The 27,348-nt window shown below is 39.8% G+C and overlaps 1 protein-coding gene across 3 annotated transcripts in view; it reads right to left on the reverse strand.

The window, feature by feature from the left end:
* The window catches only part of LOC102311349 (GDNF family receptor alpha-2), a 68,463-nt gene that overhangs the window by 6,892 nt on the left and 34,223 nt on the right, over window positions 1-27,348 (reverse strand). For 2 of the 3 annotated variants that reach the window (XM_005922623.2, XM_005922622.2), the window contains exons 4-7: window positions 26,737-27,115; window positions 11,004-11,116; window positions 9,929-10,069; window positions 5,087-5,229 (exon numbers count right to left, since the gene is read on the reverse strand). In XM_005922623.2, coding sequence (XP_005922685.1) covers window positions 5,087-5,229; window positions 9,929-10,069; window positions 11,004-11,116; window positions 26,737-27,115 — 776 coding nt within the window. The remainder of the gene's footprint in view (window positions 1-5,086; window positions 5,230-9,928; window positions 10,070-11,003; window positions 11,117-26,736; window positions 27,116-27,348) is intronic. The other variant, XM_014333674.2, reaches the window with a different exon arrangement.

Below are 27,348 nucleotides of genomic sequence, written 5' to 3' on the forward strand. Positions count from 1 at the left end.
TGTCTAAATCAAACTTACCTGATGTTGCAACAGAATTTTAACCACTACATGTTCAAATAACTGACTATATATATATCTTATCTTTCTTAAAGTCATATCCTTTTACACAGTAATAGATTTAAATAAAAATGCATATCGACTTACAGCAGAGAGCAATAATATAATATCTCCTGCTGAGATTGGAACCGAGTCCTTGGCATCAAATGAGGGTTTATCCTATTGAGATACACGAATATTTTGGAAATTCAGATTTCTGTACACCCGCACTGAGATTCCAGGCGTCCGTACACATAGACTTGTGTGATTTAACATATATTATTGTTGTTTGTGTCATATATAAATGACTTAAAGTATTAAACTGCTTTACGCAGAGTGGTCTATTTTTAGCCAAATCCTTTGAGTTCATATTAGAGCTACTACATAGAAGCAAAAAGATAGTACCCACTTTGACTGTTATCAGCCCTTTGAATGGCCAGTTATAATTTGCAATCTGTCCCATAGATATGACTAGTAGACACCCTCCTGGTACCTGCCTGTAGCCAAGATGGTACAAGATAGTAATCACGATAAACAGAAAGTAATCCAGATCAAGTGATGCTTTTGCAGTTGTGGGAATAAGTAGCTACATGTTAAATCTGCAGTTGATCAGGGATCCACCAGTTCAACTTTTTCATTTGCAGTACTGATATAAGATAATCTTATATAACGTCGGGCTGAATTTAAACATTACTTTCCAAACTTCATAAAGCACAATATGGCTAATAAATATTCACTGAAATTGTGTTTATTAGTGAAATAATTTAATCAGCACCAGCATAACGCAAATGAATGGTGATTCTTTTTCCATTTGTTTAATTTCACCTTAGTATACTGCACTTTGCTGCCTTTGTCTTCTCCCAGTTTTACATGTGTGCATCTCCTCACGCACAGAGTGGAGCCGAGGACAACCTGGTATGTTAAAGCAGGTCCAATAAATAATGAACATAACAAGTGTGAGACTGAGAGCGAGAGAAGCTGACAAGGAAAACTCATCTGAGCTTTTCACCCATCATCAATCCACAAACTCCTGCAAAGAAAATTTGATGTAGCGGACGTGAAATACCTTGAAACTGCTAACTGTTTGCAGTTAGCTCCCTCCATAAAATCTTAGAACTGTTTGCCACCAGTACACTGCTGGCATAGTACATAAATATTTAAAAACACAGACCTGAATTTAACAGATCGGCTGCACAGAGCTGCTCACTCACTTTAAAAAAAAGAAGCTTTTTTTAAGGCAGTACAGGAATAACAACTGATAAAAATATTGGATTGATGCTTATTCATCACCTGGAATGCTGAGCTTTGTAATATGTGTTTAGTGATGTGAAATGGTGTGTTTTAATCTAAACTAAAATCTTGTTTCCAAAGAGTAATCAAATGAATTTAGTGCCTTCCCAGAGAAGTAATTTTGGCGCCTCAACCAAACAGTGTGTACAAATGAACATAATCAGTACGCCAACAAAACTTCCAAACACATGAGGTTTTAAGGGCCAAATGGTTGGTGGAAGACCTTGCATACTGGTGACATGACCCTGTAAACAAGTGATAACTGCCATTCAAAACAGACTTAGTTTGCTTTAGAAACTGTATCAGTTTGTTGTAATGCACATTTAAACTGGGTACACAAATATCACGTGCGTAACCTCACCACTGGAGTTGGGAGCATGGCACTGCTCAGTTATACCTAAATATGGATGCATCTTTACAGTGCTCAAAGGACCAAGCTTCAGACCACATGTTTACTCAATGAGCCACAGTGAGATTTACAGCTCTGGACAGTCAGTCTTCTGCCAAGAGGACTCATACCATAACAACACACCCCCAATTTATCTGCCATGGAAGTTTGACAAGTTTTAATTGCCAGGCATAGTTGTCTAAGAACTCAGGGCCGCCCAAAATGTCGCTACCAGCTCCCTCTCTAATTATAAACTTCCTGCTTGAGTAATCACACGTCTTATTGTTTCCTAATTACCATTTTTACAATAAATTAAACACCATGCTGCAGTGAGACAGGCACTGAGCAGTGCATCAATACTGACACACACACACACACACAACCTTTGGAGAAAGCGGTTTCACCACCCATTCCCCCTCTGCTATCCTCTCTCTTTCTCTACCTTTCGGTAATACACACACTGTTAATGTTATCAGCTGTGCTTATTCATTAATTTTCCTCTTTGCAACATTTTTAGGGTGTCAGGTTTTACAGAATTGAAATCCAAAGACACAAAAGGAAGACTAAATGAACAGAAAGTGAGCCGTTTTCTTGCAGATGCAGAGACACAAAGTCTAAAAATGAGCCAAAAGAAATCCAACAGAATCACAGGAGAACACAATGGAGGGGCACTTGTAAGTACAACAGATGCAGGACTATTTATGCACAAGGGGGCAATCAGGTAAGTGGAAACTGAAGGGTAACGAGACAGGTGTCCAGTGGAGGCAATGAAGTTCCTCAGGTGGTTGAGTGTTGGTGAGATTGGCCAATCACCTCACATAAGCCTGCCTCAAGCTCTATTTGCTTAGGCACAGGACTCTTGGGTTGCACCAGCTTTGTCACCACAGGACACTCAGCTAGGACAGGTTAGGACACACGGGCTGAGTTTTAGGGACCCCAGTCTCACAGGGGATACTGGTTTGGACACAGTATACATGGTCACGGGGTAGCCAGAATTAAAAAAAAAAAAGGAACTCAGGGCATGGAGTTTGGGTAAACACTCAGGCGGAGGAAGTGGCTGCTGAGGCTGCAATCGGCAGTGTTGCCAAGGGCTGCAGTCGCTCTTTTAAGATGGCAGAGATTTAAATGCTGGTTTGGGCAGTTGACAGGAGCAACAGCAGGTGGCAGACAATCTAGTTGCACACTTAACCCAATTTGACTTCTGGTGGAAGTTGGACCTGCAGGCTTGGTAGCCTTGAGGTATGGCTTCCCTCAGGAGCACAACTACTGGTTGAGGCCCCCATTGCCTTGGTAAGCCCCTCTGGAGATGGGCTCATATTCAGTTCCAAAATTCTTCTCAAAAAACGAGAAAGCCACCTGCTGCTGTTCAGACCCTACTGCTGGGTCCAAGGTTTGCAGAACTGGGACCCAAACATAGTATGCACAAGGTAGACCGAATGAACAAAAAATGAGTTGTTTTATTAGGCTAATGCAATAATGCAAACTCCAAAACAATCCAACAGAAGGCACAGCAGTGGAATAATAATAGGGAAAAAAATGGATTTGGAAAATAAAATAAACAAAGATCTAAACTTTCTAAACAGAAATAACAAGAGAAACAAAGCAGAAACTCAAACTTTAACATATTAACTAAAAATTCAAGACTGAAAACAAGGCTCAAACGCAGTGATCACGACATAAGGTTTTAATTTCCTGTGTTCCAATCAACGAGGGTTTGTGTGCAAAGCACAAAACTGCACATTTAACATTTAACGGCTCTGATGCAAAATGTCTTAATGGTAGTTGTTCATTCAGAACACAAATTTGCATTCCTAAACCGTGCACATTACTTGGATTTGGATATGTAACAGTCACTGAAAAATGACATGAACAACAACATCAGCAGCAGAATATTTTATAAAGCACAGTTTTATACCGCTGCCAAACATGGGCACATGGGTCTCCTGCAAAGGTGAAAAGCATCATTACTCTTACTTTAGAAAGCTGCACAAAACATCTAAAATACATCTGTAAAACACAGCCGTAATTCACTGTGAAAACTAATCCAACTCAACAGCTAGATAAAAAGAAAACGCTCTTCTCGACCTATAGTGTAAAGTGAAATATTTCTTTAGCAGAGAGACTCATAAAAAGAAGGATTCTTTGGTGAATAACTTAATTCTTTCATTTTTACACTTATTTGAAGAGAAAATGAAGAAGAGTTATGTTAAAAGACAAAGAGCTATGCATTTGTGCAGCACAGCATTAAAAAAAGTGGTAATGTTTTCTGCTCCAGACAGTGAACCTAGTTATAGTTGAGTTAACTGCAGTCTTCATAGTAGACAGCATTCAGCAGAGAACAGGCCCTGGGCCAGTATTTTAGAACATCTAATCCAGATTAAGCCTCCACCTCCCATTCCTTTCACTCTTTCTTTGTCTGTAAGAAAAATATAATATTTCAACCACATGTCATCATCTTGGGTGTGTAGCATAAACTGTGTTATCATAAAGCGTCTGTTTTGATGTGCCAATTGCTTTAACAAGCATAGAGATTGTATGTGATGCGAATGTGAACGGTGCAGCACGTTGAGTCTTATTATTTTGCCACTGTACAAAAGAGAGAGCGGAGGAGTATTTTTGTGATTCTCCTTGCAGTTGGTCCATTTTATCAAATGTATGCAGAGAAGTAGCAGGAAAGAGATGAAAATGTATATTTTTGATGTGACAAATAACAAAATAAAGCAACATCCACATCTATTTAACTTTTACAGTGAGTTAACCTAAATGTGTCACGATTAACTAAGTTCAATGAGGAGAGAGCATTTGAAAGAATTGAATATGATTTCTTGAGATCTATTTGCTGATAAGATGAGCCATCATGGCAGAAAGGAACCCCAGCATTGATAAGATTTAGCACAGAACTTCCCCAAAAAAACAGCGATCTTACTGTGACAGGGTACAGAATAAAAAAACAAACAAACAAAAGAAAACATGATTGTTAGCTGTTGCATGATCAGGCACATTGCAGTGAGTTTTAATGCATGCAGAGTGGAGGCTGATTGGCTCAAAGAAGGCAGGCAAGAAGATTATTGGTCTACAGTAATGACTGTAATATGGATTGTAATGAACAGTATTGAGTCTGGCAGCGTGGGAAAGTGGGAGCAATGTAAAGAATAGACTAGCAGTCGAACCCCTGGGAAAGCAAGCACATGAGTGATTACAGATCTTGCTTATTGAACATACACAGAAGCTTCATATTAGTAGCCTTCAAACTGCAGAGCATACCCGATTGCCAAGCAGGCAGTAAATAACAACTCTAAATTACATTTTGCCATCACATTTAACATCTACATGTAAAATATCCCATGTAATGAAACAATGAGAACCTTTTACCTTTGGGATAGTCACGGGGAGATTTTCTGAGATCTCCTGTGTTGATACAGGGTCTGGCTTCGGTGTCGCTGAGGGGCCTGGGACAGGCCCACTTTTGTTCTGTGTGTTGTCTATCCCATAACCAAAGGCCTGAATGGCATTTCCTGCAGGAACAGAGACATAAAGTCATTTGGGTTTGACTGCCATCCCAACAAGAAGCCAGCTAGCAGACAGACAGCTCTAAGTCAACTTTTTGGTACCCTGCCCAATCTTTGGCAACTAAAGGAATGAGGCAAGGCTGAGTGAGACTGAGGAAGGATGGAGCAGAAAGAGCACAGAGAGCCAGTCTTTTTGCTTTGTCAGTAAGCTTCAGAGAAATATGCCAAACTAATCACAAATTGCTATCAGAGTTTTGTCTGTCATTACTAAGTACTGCCTTATGTTTTATTTTGTAAGTTATGCCTTCCTTTTTGACTGCCTCGCATATTTATGCTATTTATTAGCGGCGGCACAAAATATTGATAAGGCAATAAATTGAATCACTTCCTCTAGCGATACATTATTGATACAGTTGTGCCAAGCATCTGAGAGCTAATTAATTGTATTTCATGCATTATAAATGAAGTCAATAAATACATTTTCCTTTTTGCCTTTTTGAGCATTTTTTTTAAAGTTTCCATTTACACAGATGTTGTGAGCTATCACAGATGATCGTCTTGCAGTGTGACAGCATTTCGATTAGGAGCAAGTCACGAAAGAACTGGATCACGAATTAATCTGCGTTTTCTATGATCTTTTACAAGCGAATCCTGCGGCGACACAACAGATTATATTTATCAAATACAACCAACTTTGCTTTATGTTGGATTCATGCATATTACAAAAAACTCTCTTACGATGCAACAGCCATTCTCAAACTGCTACGAGCTGACTAAATAGCGCTAAAATGTCCACGCTTGCAAAGATGAGTCCTAATTTGTTTGTTAACATGAAAAGCAATACAATCTTTTAAAAGAGGGAAATCAACTAGTTCAAACAGAGGACAGAATGTGAATAAATACGAGCCCTAGCATATCAGCGCCTGCAGATGTGCTGTACACATGTGTTTAATTTTGTGTCTAAGTGCATGTGTGTGTCTCTGTAGAAATGTGATAAATCCCTGTTCAGTCAGCTTTCCAGCTAGATATGGTAAAAATAGGCGCTGAGTACCTTTTCACCGCTCATCCGTTTAAAACACAAGGCTTGTTTCTCTTTGTTCAGCCAGAGAGAAGGCAAGGCATGTAATTGCTTGGCAACCACCTCCATTATAAGGTCAGCATGCAGAGATGACTTTGAATAGATTTATGTGACTGATCAAATTCAAAACATTCCCAAACAAAGGAGAAATGGCATTTCCACACCACCACACAAAGGACAAATAAGATAGTTGTGGAATGCACATGCATAATCAGATGGCTACACAGTCCCTAGTACTACCGGTGCTTGGCCACATAAATTTGTCTGTCACATTTGTTGGTCCGCCTACACACAGACACACGCACACACAAGTATTTGAACAGCAAAGACACTCACAGAGGTACACATATGCACATTCACTTGCACACAAAACACACAGAAGAGCACACTTCATATTTTTTTATGCTGGTCGACACTGACAATTTGGGCTTCTGCTAGAAAGCAGGAGAGTGGTTCAGAGAAAAATCGAGTTCACTGGCGAGGCCTAACAATGTCAATGCTAGCAGTCAAGAGCTAGTGGAGTGCTGCTAAGACCTGTAATGTTAAGCATCTGTTTGTCAGGGTCAGCTATGGTTAGCAATCCCCCTCAAAGATGTGAAATGGTTGAATAAAGTCATAGATCAAACTAGTTGGCTGGGGGGCCTCTACCCAGGATGTTTTACTGCACCCAAATGTTCCACTGAGTGATTAAGCTCATTGCCAACAGCAATTCCATTTTTTAACGGCTCATATTAAGCTTTCCTTTAACCCCTGGGCACAGCCTGTATTGTCGCACCTGCAGGGATAGATGAAATGAGAAGGAAGGAGAGAAGAAGAGAAGCAGAGACAGGGGAAGGGGGAGTCAGGGTCTGACTGTCATAATACCTCTAAGCTGAAATGTTCTTTGTCGGCCTCCCATATATTTTATACAAATCGGAATTCTAATCTAGTCTTCTGTTGGACCATTGTTTTTGCTGCAGCTTGTAAGGAAAAATTGGGAACAGTTCAAGGACAGTAAATGAACCATCTAAAGCATGTTTTTCTGATTTCACTTGAAGTATGCTGTGATGGATGAGGTATCAAAATGAACTCTGCTGCAGATCTAAAGGTTTACACTAAATATTTTCTCATGATCTACAGCACAGTTAAAGCTGTAAGAATTTAATTACATAATTAAATTGGTAATGAAGATGCAATACAATTAGCTCAAGATGTAAACAGATATAAATCTAGTTTGCATACATGGCAAAGATAAAAGAAGAGTCTATATAGTGACATATTATTGTTATAATTAAAGTTTTTTTTACCTTTAAATAACAGCTTCAGATTTGTCTTGGTCACTAATTTTACCCCAACACATGTCCTGGGCAACATATGAGCAGAGTAAGTGGTTTCCTAGAAAAAGAGTGTTGCCAAGATGCTTAGCTAGAGCAAGCTCTTTCAACAGAAGTGGTGCGCATTGAAGTTAAAGAAGAGCGAGCAGGCCAGTCTGCTAATTAACCAAAACTCTACCACATTCGGGTCTGTGATTCCTCCCTTTTCTGGCCAACTTTAAATTAGATATCTGGATAAGACTGAGTGTACAAAAAGAAAGAGTAACATTTGGACTTTCTGCCTTGTTCTGACCAAAACTTGGCTCACTAACAACTTGCCAGACACAGCGTTTCTGCGCAGATGTTCCAAGCAGACTGAGACTCGCGGTCTGGGAAAATCTGAGAAGTTGGACTCAAGTATTTCTCTCTAATTAAAAACCATTGTTCAGCAGAAGTGGAGTATATTAAGGTCAAATCACAGCTGCTGTCTCTGGATTTGTTTCACTTGCTTGATGTTCAGCTGTTTCTGAAGTTGTCAACTCATCAGTTTGAAGGATGTTTAGCTACTACCTAGAAATTTTAATGGAAAGACATCCACCCATCCATTTTTTCCTCTCCTTGTCCAACTCAGGGTTATATACACTGTGGAAGGGTTTCCATCCTGCTGCAATTAGTATGCAAACAGCTGTATTTATTCAGCACCAATAACACTAAATTGTTTTCGTACACAGTAAAATCACCTATTGATAGCCAGTAGGGGCAAAAAGAATTGAATGTACCAGAATCTGTAATTAACACTTGTGGCCACAGCAGCTGCTTTTGCCACTGCTAATCAAATGCTACATGCTGCAAGAAGTGGTGGCATTAAAGCTACTGCACAATAAGAACTGGTTAAAATAATGTGAGAGAAAACATCAGAGACCAATCATATTAATATTAAATACTGACCTTGGTGATTGAATTGAAGTTTTACTTTTTAACTTCTTCTTTTTCCTTACATGTATTACCAAATTTTGCATCACACCTTCCCATTTTTTTCTTTAACCTTTTAAAAAATTGTAACTTTTATTTTTGTTTACTAATGCTGCAGTTGCCATGGTTATGTTGTTTTTCTTGAATGAAATTTTATTTAAATGTCTTTCAGATTAAGGCGGTTGAATATGCATCTTCCCGCACTGTGACTTTGTGTATATCTACCTCCCAGTGTGTTGAAGTTTATCGCCTGTTCCCCTCGACTGCAAAGAGGAGATGCTGCATTTTGTGTTATTTTTCGAGACGCCTCCTCAGCTCCCAGCCTCATCCCTCATCCTGCACACTCAGCTAAAACGGTAACCCAGCAATCTATTGAAATGGTCTGAAAGCATTATCCACACAATAGAACATGGTAAAGGCAATGGTGTCTTGTAGTACTGATGACATTGCTCGCTACACCATAGCAAGGATGGAACTTGCTATATTTTACTTTTCAGTGAAAAAGCATAAAGATATTTGAAGAAACCCTTCTGTCACGCTGCACCCTGTATGTTATGCATTAGATATACAGATGATATGTATTTTAGCTCTCCCTATTATTCCATTTGCGCTAGTCTGTTCCTTTTCATGACATTTTTCTCCCCTAAGCCCTTTAACTCTCTTAGATTGAATGTGAAAATGACATGCAAATGGTTTCTTTTGTATTAAAGTCTGGGCAGATCTTGCCCAAAGGAGGGATGAGAAATGATAAGAAATTACTTGCATCTGAGAAACTAAGAACGTTTAATTCCAACTTAATCTGTGGATAAAGGGATATCTGCAGGTTGTATTCAATTCTCTAACAGACAATTTTATATAATGATTTCAAGTCCATCCAGCCATGCATTAATCCTTCATTGACAAATATTTACATGCAATCCTTCTAGCCTTATTTCATTATTAAATACACAAAATACTTTTTTCTTCTTCTTTGAAATAAAAGTGATTTGCAAAAATTTTCAAGCACCTCATTTCATGCAGACGTTTTGATTTTCAGATGTCTAAAAGCTATCTATTACCCACACCCTCTAACCACATCTCTTGTTATTTCCACATTCAGTCATGCCGCCAACATTCACACTTTAAAAACATCACATCCACAGTTATTTCGCTGAAGAGCTCAATGACACTGAAAACCAGAATCTGACATGAAACCATTAAAGTTGCATAAGACTGAAGTTCACAGCTCTCGCTTCTCTTACGTGCCTGAAAGAGAAAGTTCCGCATCGCAGGCTCGTACTTTTTTTATCAATAATACATGCCTGTTTGGCCCCTATCAGTTACAAAACATGTTTCAGAGAATTCATGAGTTGTGACGGCTTACTTAGGCATGCGTTATTGGTGAAGTACCGCAGGAAGTTCTGACATTCCTCCTCTTGGTTTCCGCTGCCCTTGCAGGTGCACCATGGGGAGATGGTCCAGTTGGAGAAGCTGCTGTCCACGTAGTTGGGAGTCACGTCAGTCCCTGCGAGGGCATCCACACAGAAATACAGTTATGTGTCACTAATGGACAATAATGGATTACATTTACAGCAAATTGCATACAAAATGCACAACAAGGTGTTAGTCACAGGTATGAGTTTGCACTGCATTGTTGGAGTTTACAGGGAGGTGAACAATTGTGTTATGCTTTATTTTAAATGGAAAGTGGCCATTATGTTATAAATATTTTGCAAAGTAGTTGCTTTAGAAAGTGTGTGCCCTGTTTGAATAAAGCACTACAGTACCAAAGCATTTTACTTTCCAAATGTTTCTATGTGTCAATGCTTTTAGCTGGTGTCATGAGTGTTTGGTACATTCTGTGTGTCGTATTTTCTAGAGAAATCCAGGAACCACCGTGGAATATCATCACTTCATACTGCATGATTTATGACACATGGTGGGGAAGCACTGACTGATACTGAAATATGGACACTTCAGCAACCACTAAGCATCAGAAAAAGCCCTTTTGTGTAAATTTGCCTTTAGATTTATTTTTTTAGCAAGCTCTGTGGTACTGCCACAGCATTACCTAGCTGCTGCTGGCTGAGACTGAAAAATATGCATCTACTAGTCAGTACATATTGTTTATTTAACGTTTATTGCAAGCAAACAGATGTTCATCAAGTGTTTTAATTAAATAAACACTCTCTCAGTGCCTCTGCTCCCTAATTACTTCTAGTAGTGAACTAATGCCCAGTGTACTGGTGGAGATATCAGTTTTAACTCTGCTGTCTGGTCCTCATGATGAAAGCAGCCTGGACTGCTGGCACGCTGTCTCATGTTTTTGGAGTATTTTTCTTTATTTCATTATGTGTGTGAAAGGTAGAAAAAAAAACAGTGACATTCTGAATCTGCCTTTCTGTGTCCACACATTTCACTGCCGTCATTTTCTTCTCACAACGTAGCCACGTACTGACCAATGAGCCTTGCAAAGGAGGCCAAGCAGGCTTGGTGATTGTCTTGGTTAGGACAGGTGCTCGCTGCGTGTGGAGTCATCCCGCAGTTCTCTTTGTAATCAGCCAGCCTAGACCTGCACAAAAAACATGAAGCACAACACAGACAAAGAATGAGAAGCACAGGCTCAGTCATAAAGTCCACGCACAAGATGAAAACACACAAATACAAAAAGCTGGGCGTAATTTTTTTGGCACAGTTTTTTCTACAGAGCAGCTGCCAATTATGACCAGCGTCAAACTGGGAAAGTTTATACAACATCTGTTCCCAGGCCTCTACAACAGGTGTCATGAATATCAAACACTTATGCCTCATAACCAACAAGCTATTAGTAATATTCAGCAGAGACCCAGTCGTAGTGCATTTGTATAAAGATGAGAAAAGATATGATACGGCTCTTTTGGCCATAGCTTCTGTGCTTATCCTGGATCTCTTAACCATCTCCCGAACTCACTTTCCCCACAAACCAAGGAGACTGATAAAAATAGTATGTTTTGTTTCGGTGTGTTTGTGATAAGAGCTTTAAGTCTGTGGAGGCCCCCAGGGTGGCATTGCTAATCCACTTAAGTAGGTTTATTGGGAGTAGCGTGAGTAAAGTTGCGCTGTCTGTACTGTTCACATCACAGCTGCCCACAATGTGAATCACAATCCATACTGCATTTCTCTTTTTCCTCTTTGCTTCTTTCCGAGTTGTGCATGACTCATTCCCTCTGACCTGGTCTGACCACTTTTTTCGGCCTTAAGTTCAAAGGTACCTTAATTTACCTTGGGCTGTGTTGTCCTAGTGAACACACAAAAACACACATATATGCAGAAGAATAGGTTTAGTATTGATGAAATATGCTATCTGGGTTGTTGAATGGTTGATAGGCTAGTGACCCAGCACTACCTGATAACCACTCCCTTCTAAGGAACTTAATGGTTGCCAGCAGCTCATTCTTCTGTTTTTTTTATTGTCAGATGTCATGGTGGTTTTCAAAAGTAAATATTATGGGTTTTATTATATTTAAGCACATCACTGTCATAATTGCGACATATTTTGAATTACATAAAGAAATGAACTTGGACTCAGACACCAATGAGAATGCCTGGAGGTTTTATCTTAACAGCGCTTTTTCCTCATATAGAAAAGAAACAGAAAAAAGTGACTACGGTATGCTTTATTTATATGCACATTTATATGTATTAGACGCTTTATATGTCTGATGACTCACACATGAATGTGCCCCTTTTTGCATTTTTTTCAGACAACATACATATATTTCTAGATAAGGGTTTCATTATTATTTTGGTGAAATAAAAACTTTATCTCAATTCTAATGCTAAGCTAAGCTAATAATTTCTTAGTTTAAAGACAACAAAGCATTTAATCATCAGTTGTTTTTAATCTCTAGGCCCTCTTCCAAAGTGTGTCTTTGGTCCTGTCGCCCATCATGGCACTTGGCTGCTTGTGCCTAAGCCTGATTCTATCACAGGTTTCTTCCTGTTAAAAGGGTTTTTTCCTCCCCACTGTCGCCAAGTGCTTCCTCATAGGGTCGAACCACCAACCTTCCAAACAGCATATAACCTGCTGTTCCTTCTGCTCCACAGCCACTACGGGCTCTTTTTCAAGAAGGTCTTTGATGGGATGTGGCATGCAGCCTTGTGGATAACGTCAACCTGGTCTGAATCAGCAAACACCTGTATGACAAGCATATAAGCCTTATTCTCTTGAGTGACAGCATGGGCAGCTGGTACTACAGTCGGAATATCATCAAGTATCTACTCTCTACCACCCTCTCCAACATACACCTGGAGAATTATGAAAGATGCCTTGAAACAGCATGAAGGCACAGTTAACACTGGAGGAAGAACAATCACCAGCCCACATTTTTATATTCATGTCTTTGAAGGGAAAGAAAGAAAACTCCCAAGCTTGGTGGAACCTCTTGGTAAAGAAGCCTCAGCTCTTAGTATGGGTATCAGAAAAAGGAAAGGCCAAGCTCATACCTAACAATCCCCAAGACATCAACTCTGAAATCAAAATCAGCAGTCTGGAAAAAGTATCTTGGTTTCAACATATCAATGAAGGCTCAAACCCTGGAATTTTAGAAAGGATAGTACACAGCCGCAACAGCAAGACATGAGACCATCTGGAGAGACAAGACCATCTATCAGAGGTCAAAAATCCACCAGCTGTGTCTTGTCAATTTTCCTGCGAAACATAGACACTCACGGCAGAACTCCAAAGAAGAATTTTGGCAACACACGGAGAGAGAGAGAGAGAGAGAGATGCTACAGGAAGATTTAAAGTCCACAGAAAGATCCAACAAGTAACAGGACCGCACAATGATCTCCTCATAGTTGTCATAAAAAAAAGAAAGAAGTTGAGTTGTTTATTAGTTAAAGTTTTTTATTCAGGTTGTTCAGATGAAGATTTTTTTTTCTATTTTGCATGACAAAATTATTTTCTTTTCTTTTTTTTGTTTTGCTTGTTTCTTCATTTGCATATGTCTATGCTGGAGTCAGACAAGTTTCAGTGTGTCTTTCATTTGCCTGAGAACAGCTTTGCCACTGTATACACGACCGACACAGCTCTCCATAACAGACACATTACTGTTTATTCCTGTGGCTCCTTTTCCCCCCTCCTATTGTTTTGCTGTCCAACCACTGCTGACAAGATGTAAAAATGTACCTCCACTTGTGCCAGTAGCATTGTCCTCTTACTGCCTCTTGACTCCATAAAGCTACCTCAAATTTACATTCAGGGAAAATACATGAAGTCTTTTCCTGTTGAATTGCCTGAAAATGTCTGAGATAAAAATCCTCCAAAAATATAAACTTAGACATGTTTTCTTCAAAGAAAAGCATGAAAAGATATGTGAATTTTGACTTTTGTACAGCAAAACTCTAAAATTATTTATGAATAGTTACACATATTGTACTTACGCTGTAAGAAAATTAGAGTTATGCATTTATAGCATTGTATTTATGCACGAGGGATGCATGAATACAATGCATTTAAAAAACAAGAACAATATGCTGATGGTGCAAACTACTGTTCACCACAATAGTTTTCAAAGGGCCAATGTTAATGTAAACAAAATATACATATGGCTCTGTCTTCACACACTGCTAGACTTAAATATTCTAGAGTGGAATTGGTATTTGATCACATATTTATAATTTCTATACCTTTTTCTGAAATAACTAAGATGGAATGATACTTAATATCTTATTTTTTGTGAATAACATAGTCTTCTGTGAAAAAATTGTCTTCTGTGAAGGACACAGCATAGTCTATCAGAGAGAAAGGTCTTCTTTTATTGCAGTGATTTAAAAACCAATATGCCGTCATGTTAGTCTTCAAAAGAGGAGAGAAGCATATTTGGCTGAGATTAAATGTGGGATAATGATATAACAATTTCCCATGTCTGTCTGTCTGTTTGTGTGTCTGTGTCATCATAGCAGAAATGTAGCCAGTGTGGCGTAAAAGGCGCTTGGACTTCCAGCAGCAAACCCCACTCAGACACACTTCATTACTCCATCTCCATCCACCCTCCTTACAAATCACCCCAGAGAGCCTCTCGACATGACATGCTGCTAACATCACATGTGAAACCTCGCTTCAGTAAACTGACCACGCTACGCTCGCACCGCCATTGCCACAGAGACGAGTGTAGACACAGAAACGCGCACTATCGAATAGCGACACACAATACATAAGTAGCCTTCATAATAAAAAAAGAACATACACGGACAAATGCAAAGCAACCCCTCTCAGCACTTGTCCTCCTCACTCGAAGGCCCCTCTCAACCATTTCCATTCAGAGTGAAAAAGGCACTTGTACCCACAACCATGGTACAGATGATAAAAAAGATACGACAGAGGGGAGAGAGAACAACTCTATTGTGCCTACACAAAGCAACCTTTCGAAGCGCCATTTTTCCGTATCTTATGGGCAAAAGGTCTTTTACTTTTGTACTAATACAGAATGTGAACGTCAGATTTCTGTAAGAATGGCAAAGACCACGGAAGATTAAAGAAACTGAACAAGCACCGTGTTTCTTTTTAGAAGCAGAGCTCTTTCAGACAATGATGGCTTAAAAACAGTAATTTAAAGTTTAGAGAGGTGTCCTGAGTGTTCAGACAATGGTGTTCCAACACCAGGATGCAGCGCATTTCATGGCTTCCACGGGCTTTCCATTATACCTCGGCAAAGCGCCTCTCACTGCTGAAATTACAGGCTGTCTAGCTCAACAGAGTTTTATGGTCATTTCAGCCACTCAGCCCCCAGGGAAGTGGCAGGGGGAGCCCCCACAGAGGTAGACTTCTTTCAACCAACCTGACACTTTAAACACAGTGATTCGGCTGAGCGCTGAGTGCCTGTCCATCCAGCTTGGCAGTAATAGAAAACTAATGGCTTTTTATATGGATTCTTATTCCTATCACTCGATGCCCATGACAAACAATGTGACTTAAATCAGATGACTGTCAGTCTTGGAAACCATTTCCTTGCGAAGGAGGAGAGGAACAAGGAAAAACAGTTATCAAACTCCAAAGTTGTCTAATAGCTTCATTTGAAAAACAACAGTTCATTGAGAGTCCTGGCTGGTTTGGAGAATTTCCCCTCTGTGCTCTGTCTACAATTATGAGTTTTTTTCTACGGATGATACTTTCTGTTAAATGTGAAATTATGGCTTTTCACTCTTATCGCTTCCCACAGTCTTTAGCCTAGAGAGTCTTTAGAGACCATATCGCTCAGTCATCTACAGAAAGCATAACAATAACCATGACACAATAGCTGCCAACATAATATCTCTTACATGAAGCAAATAAGAAAAAAACAAAAGATGTTTCCCCTCTGCTACCTCGCCTCTTTCTTTTTTTTTTTCATCTGACCTTATCTTCTCCTCGCTTCTCCTCTCTTCTCCTTCTTCATTAATGTCCTGTTGTCACTTTTGTGTAAACCAATTGCCATGAGCTAGAGGTGCTCATGTGCAAATTCATGGCATGTAAATTTGACCGTGGTTCGGTCGACAGCACTCAGCAGTTCTTTTGTCACTAGCTGTTAAACGCCAAAGCAAACAATGCGGCCCGGCAATGTTGTTGTTTTTTTTCTTCTTCACAATTAAACCGTTTTGACACTCTTTTATTCTGCACCGCTCAATACATGACAAAAAACTATTATGAAACTCCTAACAATGAAGCACTTACCTTGTGAGTGGAGTGCTATGAATATATTTTGATTAAAATAGAATAACATCTGTCAGAGTTATTTTTTCTTACGACTAACAGACAATTTGCAGTGTCTCCTTTTCCTACTTTCTCTCCCTAAGCTTCTGCCGGTGACCCTGAGATGGCGCTAGTCAGAGGTGACTGTCTGTTTCACCCATTGCTATTTTCTCCAAAATGTGTCTGGACAGAGGCCTGCCTTGTTTAGATCTACTGTACTCACTGGGATTCCTAGTCAATGCTTTAAAAGGCCAACTGTGCACAGATGGCATTGAGTCAAAGCGCAAGGCAGTTTAGCTTAGCTGTCAAATGAAACAACCTTTCAACCCCTTACTCAGCAGAGAATTGAAACCAACAAAAACTGGCTGGTGACACAGTTTGTCCTGCATTATTAACTAGAAGATCAAAACCATTTGAAATCTGATAGACCATCTGAAGAGAGCAGCGTATGGACGATAGTAATGCTGTTGACCAGGAAACTGGCTTTAATATCAGTGCTTATTTTACTGCCTCAGTTTCTCATGCATTCAAAGTCATTTTACAGGTCACAAAACTGTAAACTAGCAGTGCTGAGTTATTGGATATTATGAAGAAGAATCAATATCAGAATTTTCAAAGATAGATTTGATTTTCTTCTGCATTTGCTCAGTTTAAAGAGTTGGATTTTGATTGAACGTACAAACACTGCTGGTGAACTCATTTTGTACCGGTGACATTACAAAGCAATCTGCTCCCAGTGACAGAGAGATTAATTACTGCGTAAGTCTGCAGGAGTAATATTCAATTCAATAATACCTTTGTCACCGTTAGATTTGATTTTGTTATTATGAAAAGTAACGACTATGACTTCATTTAAAGACCCATACCAAGTTCCCATCAAGTGTGTTTTCTTTCTTCCATGGTGAGTAATAACTATGACAATACATCAAGGGAAGTCTGACAATATGTTTTCTGTTTTGTTGCCTCTGTTAAGTGCAATCAGTTAAGGGAAGTTTTAAATTTGGCAAAACTGAAATGATTGTATTCAGCTCTAAAAACCAGAGACACACTGTGACTAACCACATACTTCACTGGCCTCTTACCTCGGCCTTTGGCACCACTGTAAGGAACCTTGAACCATCCCTTAGTTATGCTGCAATAGACTTAAGTTGCCGGGGGGCTTCCCATGATGCACTGAGCGTTACTTCTCTTTTCGCCCTCCCTGTGTTTAAACACCACTATTGCATTTAATCATTAGTAATTATTAAACTCTTTTTCCTTTCCACTGCTGCCACGTGCTTGCACATAGGGGATTGTGTAATACTTGCTTTTTCCTCTAATATTGTAGGTTGTGTACCTTACAGCAGCAGTCCCCAACCCCCGGGACACGGACCGGTACTGGTCTGTGAGTCGTTTGCTGGTGTGAAATTTATGGTTTTCAGGGTTTTTAGCGTTATTTTTTAATCGTTTTTATCATTAACTCGGTTTCCCTGGGTCTTTTCCCGTGTGTTATGAATAAATCTTTCTTTTTTGTACCAGTACCGGTTTTATTTTGTTGTATTTATCCAACACATTTAAGGCTGGTCCGTGAAATTATTGTCGGACATATACTGGTCCATGGCGCAAAAAAGGCTGGGGACTGCTGCCTTACAGTATGAAGCACCTTGAGACGACTGTTGTTGTGAGTCGAAGAATATAAAAGAAACTTAATATTGAAAAATTTACAAACATCCTGTCTCAGAATTATACTGAAAAACTAGTCTATGGATTTGCTGTTTCTAACCTGAAATACTGTAATTCCTTATTATCACCACATTGTCCTAAAAGCTTCCTAAAAAGACTTCAGTTAATCCAAAACACTGCAGAGTATTGACAGGGACAAGAAAGCTACGTACTCTTCATTGGCTTCCTGTTAAATCCAGAATTCAATTAAAAGATCTTTCTCCTCTCTGATAAGGCCCCATTACATATTAAAGACCTTGTAGTACCATATTATCCCAACAGAGCACTTTGCTCTCAGACTAAAAGTACAATAGGATGTAGAGCCTTCAACTATCAGACCCCTCTCCTGTGGAACCAGCTCCAAGCTCGGGTTGAGGAGACAGGCGCCTTCTCTACTTTTAATAATCAGCTTAAAACTTTCCTTTTTTGTGAAGCTTATAGTTAGGGTTGGATCAGGTGACACCGAACCACCCCTTAGTTAAACTGCTAAAGGCTCAGGATGTTGGAAGACTTCCCATGATGCACTGAGGAGTGCTTCTCAACTACTCTCTTCACTCTGTTTTCTCGTCTTGTTTCCTTCGCTCTGTCCTCCTCTGCTCTGTGCTCGCTTTCCCCTCAGCCCCAAAATGGTTGTGACAGATGGCTTTTCCTCTGTGAGTCTAGCTCTGCTAAAGATCTCTTTCTGTTTAAAATGAGACATTCCTCTCCGTTTGTCATGAGCTTCCTCAATGGGCAAAGCTGAAATGTTGGGGTTCCTTATCTAATATTGTAGAAGCCCATATTTAACTTACAACATATTGCAAAATGTCTTGAGATGTGAACGAGCAATATATAAATAAAACAAAATAGAATTTTGAAAGATGTTTGATATATGGCACACGCTGTCCAGCAGTGTGAGCTTTGATAAAAAGTGAATAGTTTGTTTAAAGTTGTACTTGTTTGAGTTTCCAAAAGACAAACGAACCAGTCAAAGTGAACACATCAAACAAGTAGATTCACTTTTCCTAAAAAAAAAAAAGCAAAATGCTGACGTACTGTTGTTACCAATAATTAAATAACGATCAGCCACATGCAAAATGATTCAGTGGAAATGTTTATAGAAAGCATTACATGCAGCAGCTTTTAGCAAGTCTCTGTAAGTATAAAGAGAATCTGAAAGTAACAGTGATTAAGAAGTGAACGAGTCGGCCTTAATTGACACATTCAAAACCACACAGCGATCGTACAGTAGATAAATCGGAAGCCCTATTGATAATGTTGGCATTAATAATAGATATGGTACCACTGGAGCACACTCAAGGAGTACCTACGCTGAAAGAGGAACTAAAAAGGACCCTTAAAGCAAAGTTGCAAGCAATATAATCATCTCCAGCTCATACACAAGAAAGGGTTACTTCCCCCGACTGTACTTATAGCTATGGAAAGTTTCTCTGGTCCGAGAACATTTAGTAATCACTACAGCTTTCCGTTATACCATGTTCCCTCCGAGATTAGAATTAGGAAAGTAAATGCATTTACTAATCCATACATTGGAATGAAATGCGCAACTCTTTTTGTTCCACTGAGTCCCCCATCTCGCTCCCTCTACCTCCCTTACTCTTTTATACTCTCTTTTACTTCTCTTTCACTCCTTGTGGTGCTCTCATGTGTATCCAGCAAGCTAAGCACGTATCCGCTGAAGCCGATGCCTGATTAAAGCCACAAACTGTACTATGCACAAGGAAAAGGTCGCCAATTGACACACGCTTTGCTTGCAAAGCCAGCTTAACACTATCAGAAAAGACATTCACTTCGATGGCTTGTAATGTTACCAGAAAAAAGACAGAGTCCAGGTATTGCCTTGAGCCCAGACTTTTAAGGATAAGTAAAGAAGATCTTCTGTCTACGCGTATGCTTTTATACGCTGTCCTCAGATGTTGAGAGTGGGAAAAATTCTGGAAAGCGAGGACAGCTCAGTCAGTCCTTTCTTCTTCAGTAGTGTTAAAGAGATTAACCTTAGTTTTACCTGTAAGAATGGATTTAGATTTAAATCTGCAATATAAGTCATAATTAGATATTAACACTGGATACAATGATACAGAATACAAACTTACATAGAAGGTGTTTTAGCTGCCTTGCTTCATTCATTAAGTATTTCTTCTTCCATTTTAGTTTGTTTAGTTTGTTGTTGCACAGCTAATCAATCCTGTATCCACTTAAGTATTAAACTTTCTATAGTGGCAAGTAGGCCACAGTCCAGCACAGTCAAAGAAATGTCAATTTTATCTGCATACCCTCTGTTGTTTTGCACAAACTTGTTATTGCCCCTACACTACAAGGTACAGTGCTGTGAAAAAAGTATTTCCTTTCTTGATTTCTTATTGTTTAGCATATTTTTAAGATCACAAAACTCATTTTAATATTAGGCAAGGGTAATCCAAGTAAATACAAAATGCAGTTTTTAAACAATGATTTCATTTATTAAAGGAATAAATCTATTCATGGCTATTCAAATCTATTCAAATCAAAAACCCAATAAAAGGTTGTGCCACCCTTGGGAGCAAGAACTGCACTCAAGTGTTTGAGATACCAGTGAAATTTTCACATTGCTCTTCTTTGGGGAATTATTTTAATTCAGCTACACTGGAGTTGGCTTCAGCTCCAGACTTTGACTAGGCCAGTGGTCCCCAACCTTTTTTGCACCACAGACAATATTTTCACGGACCGGCCTTTGAGGTGTTGCGGATAAATACAACAAAATAAAATGATACGACCAAGACACAAACTGTGGTATTTTGTAAATATAATAATGCATTCTAATTCACTGTGTAATTGTGTAACTTTATTAGCAGCGTCCTCCTGAAATGCGCCAACAACATTGAGAGTAACATCCTCCTCTCTGCCCCTTCATGCTCTCTGGTCGTTATGGTTACATGTAAATCTTTCTTCCAAAATAAGACACACAACTACAACACAGGAAAAGACCCTGGGAAGACGAGTTTAGATAAAAAACAAACAAACCTGAAAACCATAGATTTCACACCCGAGCCTCAACTCTTGTGGCCTGGTACCAGACGACTCACGGACCACTGTGGCTCGTGTGTTGGGGACCGCTGGACTAGGCCACTTCGTTTTGTTTTCTTTGAGAGACTCAGAGGTGAATGAAACTGCATTTCAGATCTCTGTCGTGAGCCGAAGTCATGATTCCTTCAGTTATAGTCATCCAGGTCCTGAAGTGACATAACAGCCTCAGACCATCACAATATCTCCACCATGTTTGAATGTCTAACAAGTAGACACCAAGTGGACCAGAAAGTAGAATAATATTAAAGCTACATCATGCCGGTTGATGTTCTAGAAAGCTACTGCTACATAGAACTGCTGGAGTAAATAGGTAGGGAGTAGTGATAAAGCAGCAGAGAATTATCACCAGACTTTGCTCCACTTACCTCAGAGGGATTTTATGTTTTTCAGCTAATTGTTTTAGCTTTAAAGCATCTGGAGGAGAAAGCTAAGTTACCAAATAAATGTGAACATAATGGACCATTTAACAGATTAATACATACATACATATTCCCACACACACTGTAGTAGTCATCTTCCTGAGAAATAGTTATTATATCTCTGTGGCCGCTGTTCCTGTAGATGTTGTATTACTTCATTTTCAGAGAAAACAGCTTCCACGCATATACGTGTTGGATGCTTATTAAAACTGCAGAACTGACCTACGTGTGACTGGAAAGCTAAGGATTAGAGACCAGGGATCATGGTGAGGTTCCTCACAAGTGCAAGAGAACAAAGGTGTATGTGAGTGAATGTGTGAGAGCAAAACTGCAGATAAAAGGGCAACAGCATTGCGATTTCTTTCAGCTTCATCTCAGAAACTTCAGGTTAATGCCATGTGGGGCAGTCATTCCCCCTATGCTGTTCTCCCGCAGTGGAGGCTTGAATTGTTGGATGCAACAGAGAAGACTGTTGATTCAGAGCTCTGTGTGTATGTGTGAGAGGGGGGAGGATGCAATACCCTGTTTTTTTTTTTTCTGTAAGCAAAAGTAGACTGATAACACTATTTCTCTCAAACTGGGTCAGGTTACCTGTACAGGGATCGATTGTCTCTCTCTGCTGCCCACTTTGAAACCCAGTGGCCAAAGAACTCAATCAAAGAGCACCCAGTGAGCCTGAAGACCAGGGGAAATAAATCAAAGATAAAAGTGTTGCATTGATCGCCTAGACAATCAATACAGTACACATACACAGCTCAGTGCTCTTTGGGATGGGCTTCATTGAGCTTGTGTTGCATAAGGTGACATGGAAATGGACAGGGAATTTCTCTGAATGAATACATGTGCACACACACTTACACACACACACACTACAGTACCCCAAAACAGTGCATCCAAATATAGCCTATTGTCACTCCGAGGACTCGGCAGTCCCAAATGAATAGCTGTTGGATCCACAGGAAGGATTGCGATACCACAAGGTGGAGAAGTAGAGAGGAGAGGAAGCAAGGGAAATAGGGAAAAAAATCTTTTTTTGTCTCCCTGCGCAGGATTATGGAAGGTAATAATGTAATAACTGTGGTGGAAGTACAACAAGCTGTAAGAAATAAGAGCTGCTCCATTTAATGCTTGTTCTCTGTCCATCTACAGCCCCAGGGTATGTCAACAATTGCCTCCTCAGAGACGAGGAAGAGAAGGAAATCTTCCAGAGCAATATGCCATCTAAGCCCAAGCCAAGATTAGCTATTTGAAATCTTTTCAAATATTTAGTCTTTGTTTGATTGAGCTCTAGGCTCCACCTGCAGCGATCTGAATAGTCCCCAAAGGTAAAATCGTCGCCAATTTGGCATCCAACACGCTCAAGGTAAAACTCCAAAAATAAAGTAGCTGAGGGCTTTTTATTAGTGTAAAGTAGGAAATTGCAGTCTTTAAGAGTTTACAATAAATAATAAAATAGATGAGGGTGTGTTTTGAGCTGTGACCCTTCTTTAGCAGAGTATATTTCAGGGAGCTATGCTTGAATTTGAAATGGCCTGTGGAGTCTGCTGCAGAGATCCACAGCCGTGTGACCAAACCACTGACCTCCAACCTGCTGCAGTATAGTTGAGCGGCCCAAATCGATTCTGAGCCCCTCCTCTTCCTCCTCCTCCTCTCTCCGTCTCATTATCTCTCCCTCCTCCCTCACTCAAACTGTCCCTTGTGTTAAAACGAAATAGGTTTGGGCTTGCTGCACATCCCCTGTTTGGCGTCAGACAGGCATCCCCGGGGAACACAGGCCTGTCTTTGAGTGATCTTCCGCTGGTTTTATCAACAAATCTCTGAGAGGGAAGAAGGGAGCCAATGAAAGTTTCCTCTGCCGAGGCACTGCTGTGTTCTGTGTTTAAAAAGAGGGCTCCTTCGAAGACTGTTCATTGTGATTATCACCAGGATTTCGCAAAACATATCGCAAACTGGGGACTTCGTCTTCATTAGCATGACAAAGTAGTTTTATCATTCTGCTTATACAGCATACTCGATAATAGTAAATTAGAGAGCGACTGAACAAGTGTTAATTAAGAGGGTGATGTCTTAATATTCTAGTGAATTATCAGATCAAATAAAAAAGCTAAATGTTTCCACAGTCTTTAAGGACATATAGCGATCCTGTAGTGTGTGACATCATGCAACAGACAGAGGAATAGGTCGCAGGACGGCGTGATAACAGGCATCCCACAGCAGGAAAAAAAAGAGCACCAATTTGAGAACAGTGTCAGCCCGGTGTAATTGAATCGTAGTGACATTCTCTTGCATGGCAGCACTTATTCACTGCAGGGGAATGCACAAACAGTGGATTATCAGAATTACGTTCAAGCTCAAATTGGTTGTACGCGAGGATCTGCGTGTGCATGTGCAGCTCCTGAATTGCTCTGTCGATACACAGGTGCCTCCACGCTGTGTGAGTGCGTACGCGCTCATCGAGCTGTTGACCTCGGTGGGGCATTACGCAGCAACAGATAATGAGCTTTAACGTTCTATTTCATCTTTCTCAATAAGGAGGCACACAGCACAGACACCTCAGGGTCTAAAGGTCAAAGAAAGCAACTCAGCCTGAAAACAGATTACACAAAGCAGGCAAGCAGGTAATTATCGAGACAATCATAAATTGGAGGAGAGGTGATAGACTTTCACTACTTTAACAGTGCGATTGGATTTAGTGTTGGTGGAGAGAAATTATGCTTTTGCCATTAACACTCGATTCGAAGGCTGCTCACCTCTGAGGAACAAGGTTGGAAGTGCACGTTCAGAGAAATGCTGCTCTCCAAAAATGCTGTGCGTCATTAGCTCGACTAATTTCAGTGTTTGCAATGGTATCATTCTTGTTTTTAAGAATATAAGTGCGTGTGTCGAGATTTCCCAAAAGTGAGAAAAACAGTGTGTCACTTTGACTTTCACACCTACGACGTTTTTTAATAAGGAGATTAGCGATTGAGGTTTTTAAAGATGCTTTAAGTGATTTTTTTTCAATGTTGTGGTTTTTGTTTCGGACACAAAAACCACAAAGATTAAAACAGTAATTATTTAAAAAAAAATACTTTTTTAAAGAAGAGGCTGTTTCTGAGTTTCAGGGATCTTGAGTAGATAACAAACCAGTTATTTTCGACTTTCACTTGTAATATAATTGGAAAGAGACTTCTATCAGCTGCCTAATCACTTGTCACACTGGGAAATGAAAAAGTAGCCAAAAGTTTTCCCTTCTGTTAATTTTCATATCACGAGTATTATTTTTAGCAGTGAGCTTTCAAGGGTCTAATGATTGGTTGAACCCCATTAGGCTCATAAATGAGTTTTTAAATGCTTAAAATTACTGGAATTTTTTATTCTATTAAACAAATGAATTCAGAGTACTTCTACAACTGGCTGGGCATGAAGCTTGTTGATGGCCAGATGTAGCACACGGTACGGAGGTTAAAAAAAAAGAACGAAAAGAGCTTGACAGCTGATTTGGCAACAACTGTTGTGCTTCACCTGCTTTCAGTGGCACTAAGACAAAGAAACATGCCACGGCTGGGTGGAAGTGAATTGAATCTGGCCTCTGAATCCAATAGATGCCCCATGCAGCCAGAGTGATTCACTAATGTTTTGTTCAGCTTAATTGAGCACTGTTCCTCCAACTTTGCCTCACATCTTCATCCTGCATCTAATAGCCACAGCTTCCCTTAAAGTCTAATTACTGTTACTGGCAAACGTAGGGCAGAACAAAAAAAACCTTTAAGATATGACATTGGAAGACAGAAAAAGCCATCGAAAACAATGCACTAATTCAGTGCTTCATTTTTACTTGTCAATTAATTTACTGTTATTATGAACCAGATGAGCCAGATCTTTCAGTCAAATCACCAAAGCCGGTTTGCTAACACAGAAGCATGTATCCTCATCCATACACAGAGCTACTTGATTTCTTATTGTTTCAGATCATTAAACAAACCTTAATATTTGATAAACTGAGTAAATATGAAATGCAGTTTTCAAATGATGATGATGTAATTTTTTAAAGGAAAGAAGCTATCCAATCCTACTTGGGCCTGTGTGACAAACTATTTGCCCCTTAAACCATATAACTGTTTGTGCCACCCTTGGTACCAAGAACTACAATCAAGCATTTGCGATAACTGGCTCTCTTCTGAAGGGTTTTCAAGCATGAACGATGTGTTTGAGTTCATGCCAAAGAATCTCAGTCGACTAGGCCACTCCTAAACCAAGCTATTCAGAGGTGGACATGCTGTTGTGTTTTGTATCTTAAGTGAGCTTGAGCTTCAGGGCACAACATGATGGCCAGACATCCTGGATTTTCTGGTAGAGAGCAGAGTTCATGGTTCCTTCAATGAGAACAAATCTTCCTGGTGATGGAAAAGCAAAGCAGCCTCCGACCATCACACTACTACCACCATGTTTGACTATTGCTATGATGATTTGTTATGAAATGCTGTTAGTTTTACACCAGATGTAATGTGACTCAGACCTTCCAAAACCCTTCATCTTTTGTGTCATCAGTCCACCGAATGTTTTCATCAGAATATTTTTGGCATATGTGAGACGAGCTTTGTGTTGTTTTTGGTCAGCCATGGTTTTCTCCTTAAACTTTCCCATGGATGCCATTTTTGCCCAGTCTCTATCTTATTTTTGAATCATGAACTCTGACCTTAACTGAGGCGAGTTAGGCCCGCAGTTCTTTACATGTTGGTCTGGGTTCTGGATGAGTCACTGATCTTCGATCGTCGTCTTGGAGAAATTTTGGAAGGCCGTCCACTGCTGGGAAGCTTCACAGTTTTCTCCATTTGTGAATAATGACTCTCACTGTGGTTCACTGCAGTCCCAAAGGCTTAGAAATTACTTTGTAACCCTTTCAAGACTGATAGATGTCAGTGACTCACTTTCTTTAGAACGTGGCATGATGTGTTTCTTTCTGAGATCTTTTAGCCTGCTTCACTTTGTCAGACAGGCTCTATTTAAATGATTTCTTGATTCAGACATGTAATTACTTTTTTACACAGGACTCAGAAGGATTGGAAAGCTTTTTTTAATGAATAAAATCATTATTTAAAAACAAAATTTTGTATTTCCTCTGGTTATCTTTGACTAATATTAAAATTTGTTTAATAATCTGAAACATCTAAGTGTGACAAAAGAAAAAAAGATCAGGAATGGGCAAATACTTTTTCACAGCACTTCTAACACTAGCCACATACCGCACAGAAAAATGTTCTTCTGGCCATTATATATACCCAAACCCGCCACCCCAACCCTGTCTGTTTCCATCACCTGCACAGAGGGTCCTGGTGACAGACCTTCCGTAGCTCCAGACAGTTGGGTTTGTCCTTATCTTTATAGGAGCAGTCGGGCACAATTGTTTGCCTGCGTCGCTCAGCGCAGCCTGTAGTCTGGCAGGGGCAGAAGAGCAGCCGGTGGGTGAACTCACTGGGCACTCGGTCTAAGAAAGCCCTCAGGGCCTTATGGCAGCGCTTCCTGCTGCAAGTTTCTCCCGGTTTGAAGTCTGCTTTGCTGCATATGTTGATGTAAGAAGCACGTTGCCTCTTGCAGCTCCCATTTAAGTTGCATGCTTTGGCTGCATCAAGGCAGGGGTTGCAGTCCCTCTCTGTATCAGGACAGTGGAAACCTTTCTGGGTCACTGTGACGGCTGCTGTTCATAAAAATACAAGAAAGAGAACTCTGTCAGTTTATTAAGCCCAAAGAGAAAAAACTGTTACAGTTCAATGATTAAAAGATGTTAAGTGTCACATGTCCTGTCTTTGGGTAGAAAACATTTCAGTTAAAAAGAAGTAAAAGCCTTCACGTTATGTCACTGCAAACTTATAAAAAAATATTTTTATTAGTAAAACATGATTTTACTGAAAGAATCGTCACCTTTTTATA

Source organism: Haplochromis burtoni, unplaced genomic scaffold (genome assembly GCF_018398535.1).
Source record: "Haplochromis burtoni strain Fernald_Lab_line unplaced genomic scaffold, NCSU_Asbu1 Contig_62, whole genome shotgun sequence".
Taxonomy (NCBI): Eukaryota; Metazoa; Chordata; class Actinopteri; order Cichliformes; family Cichlidae; genus Haplochromis; species Haplochromis burtoni.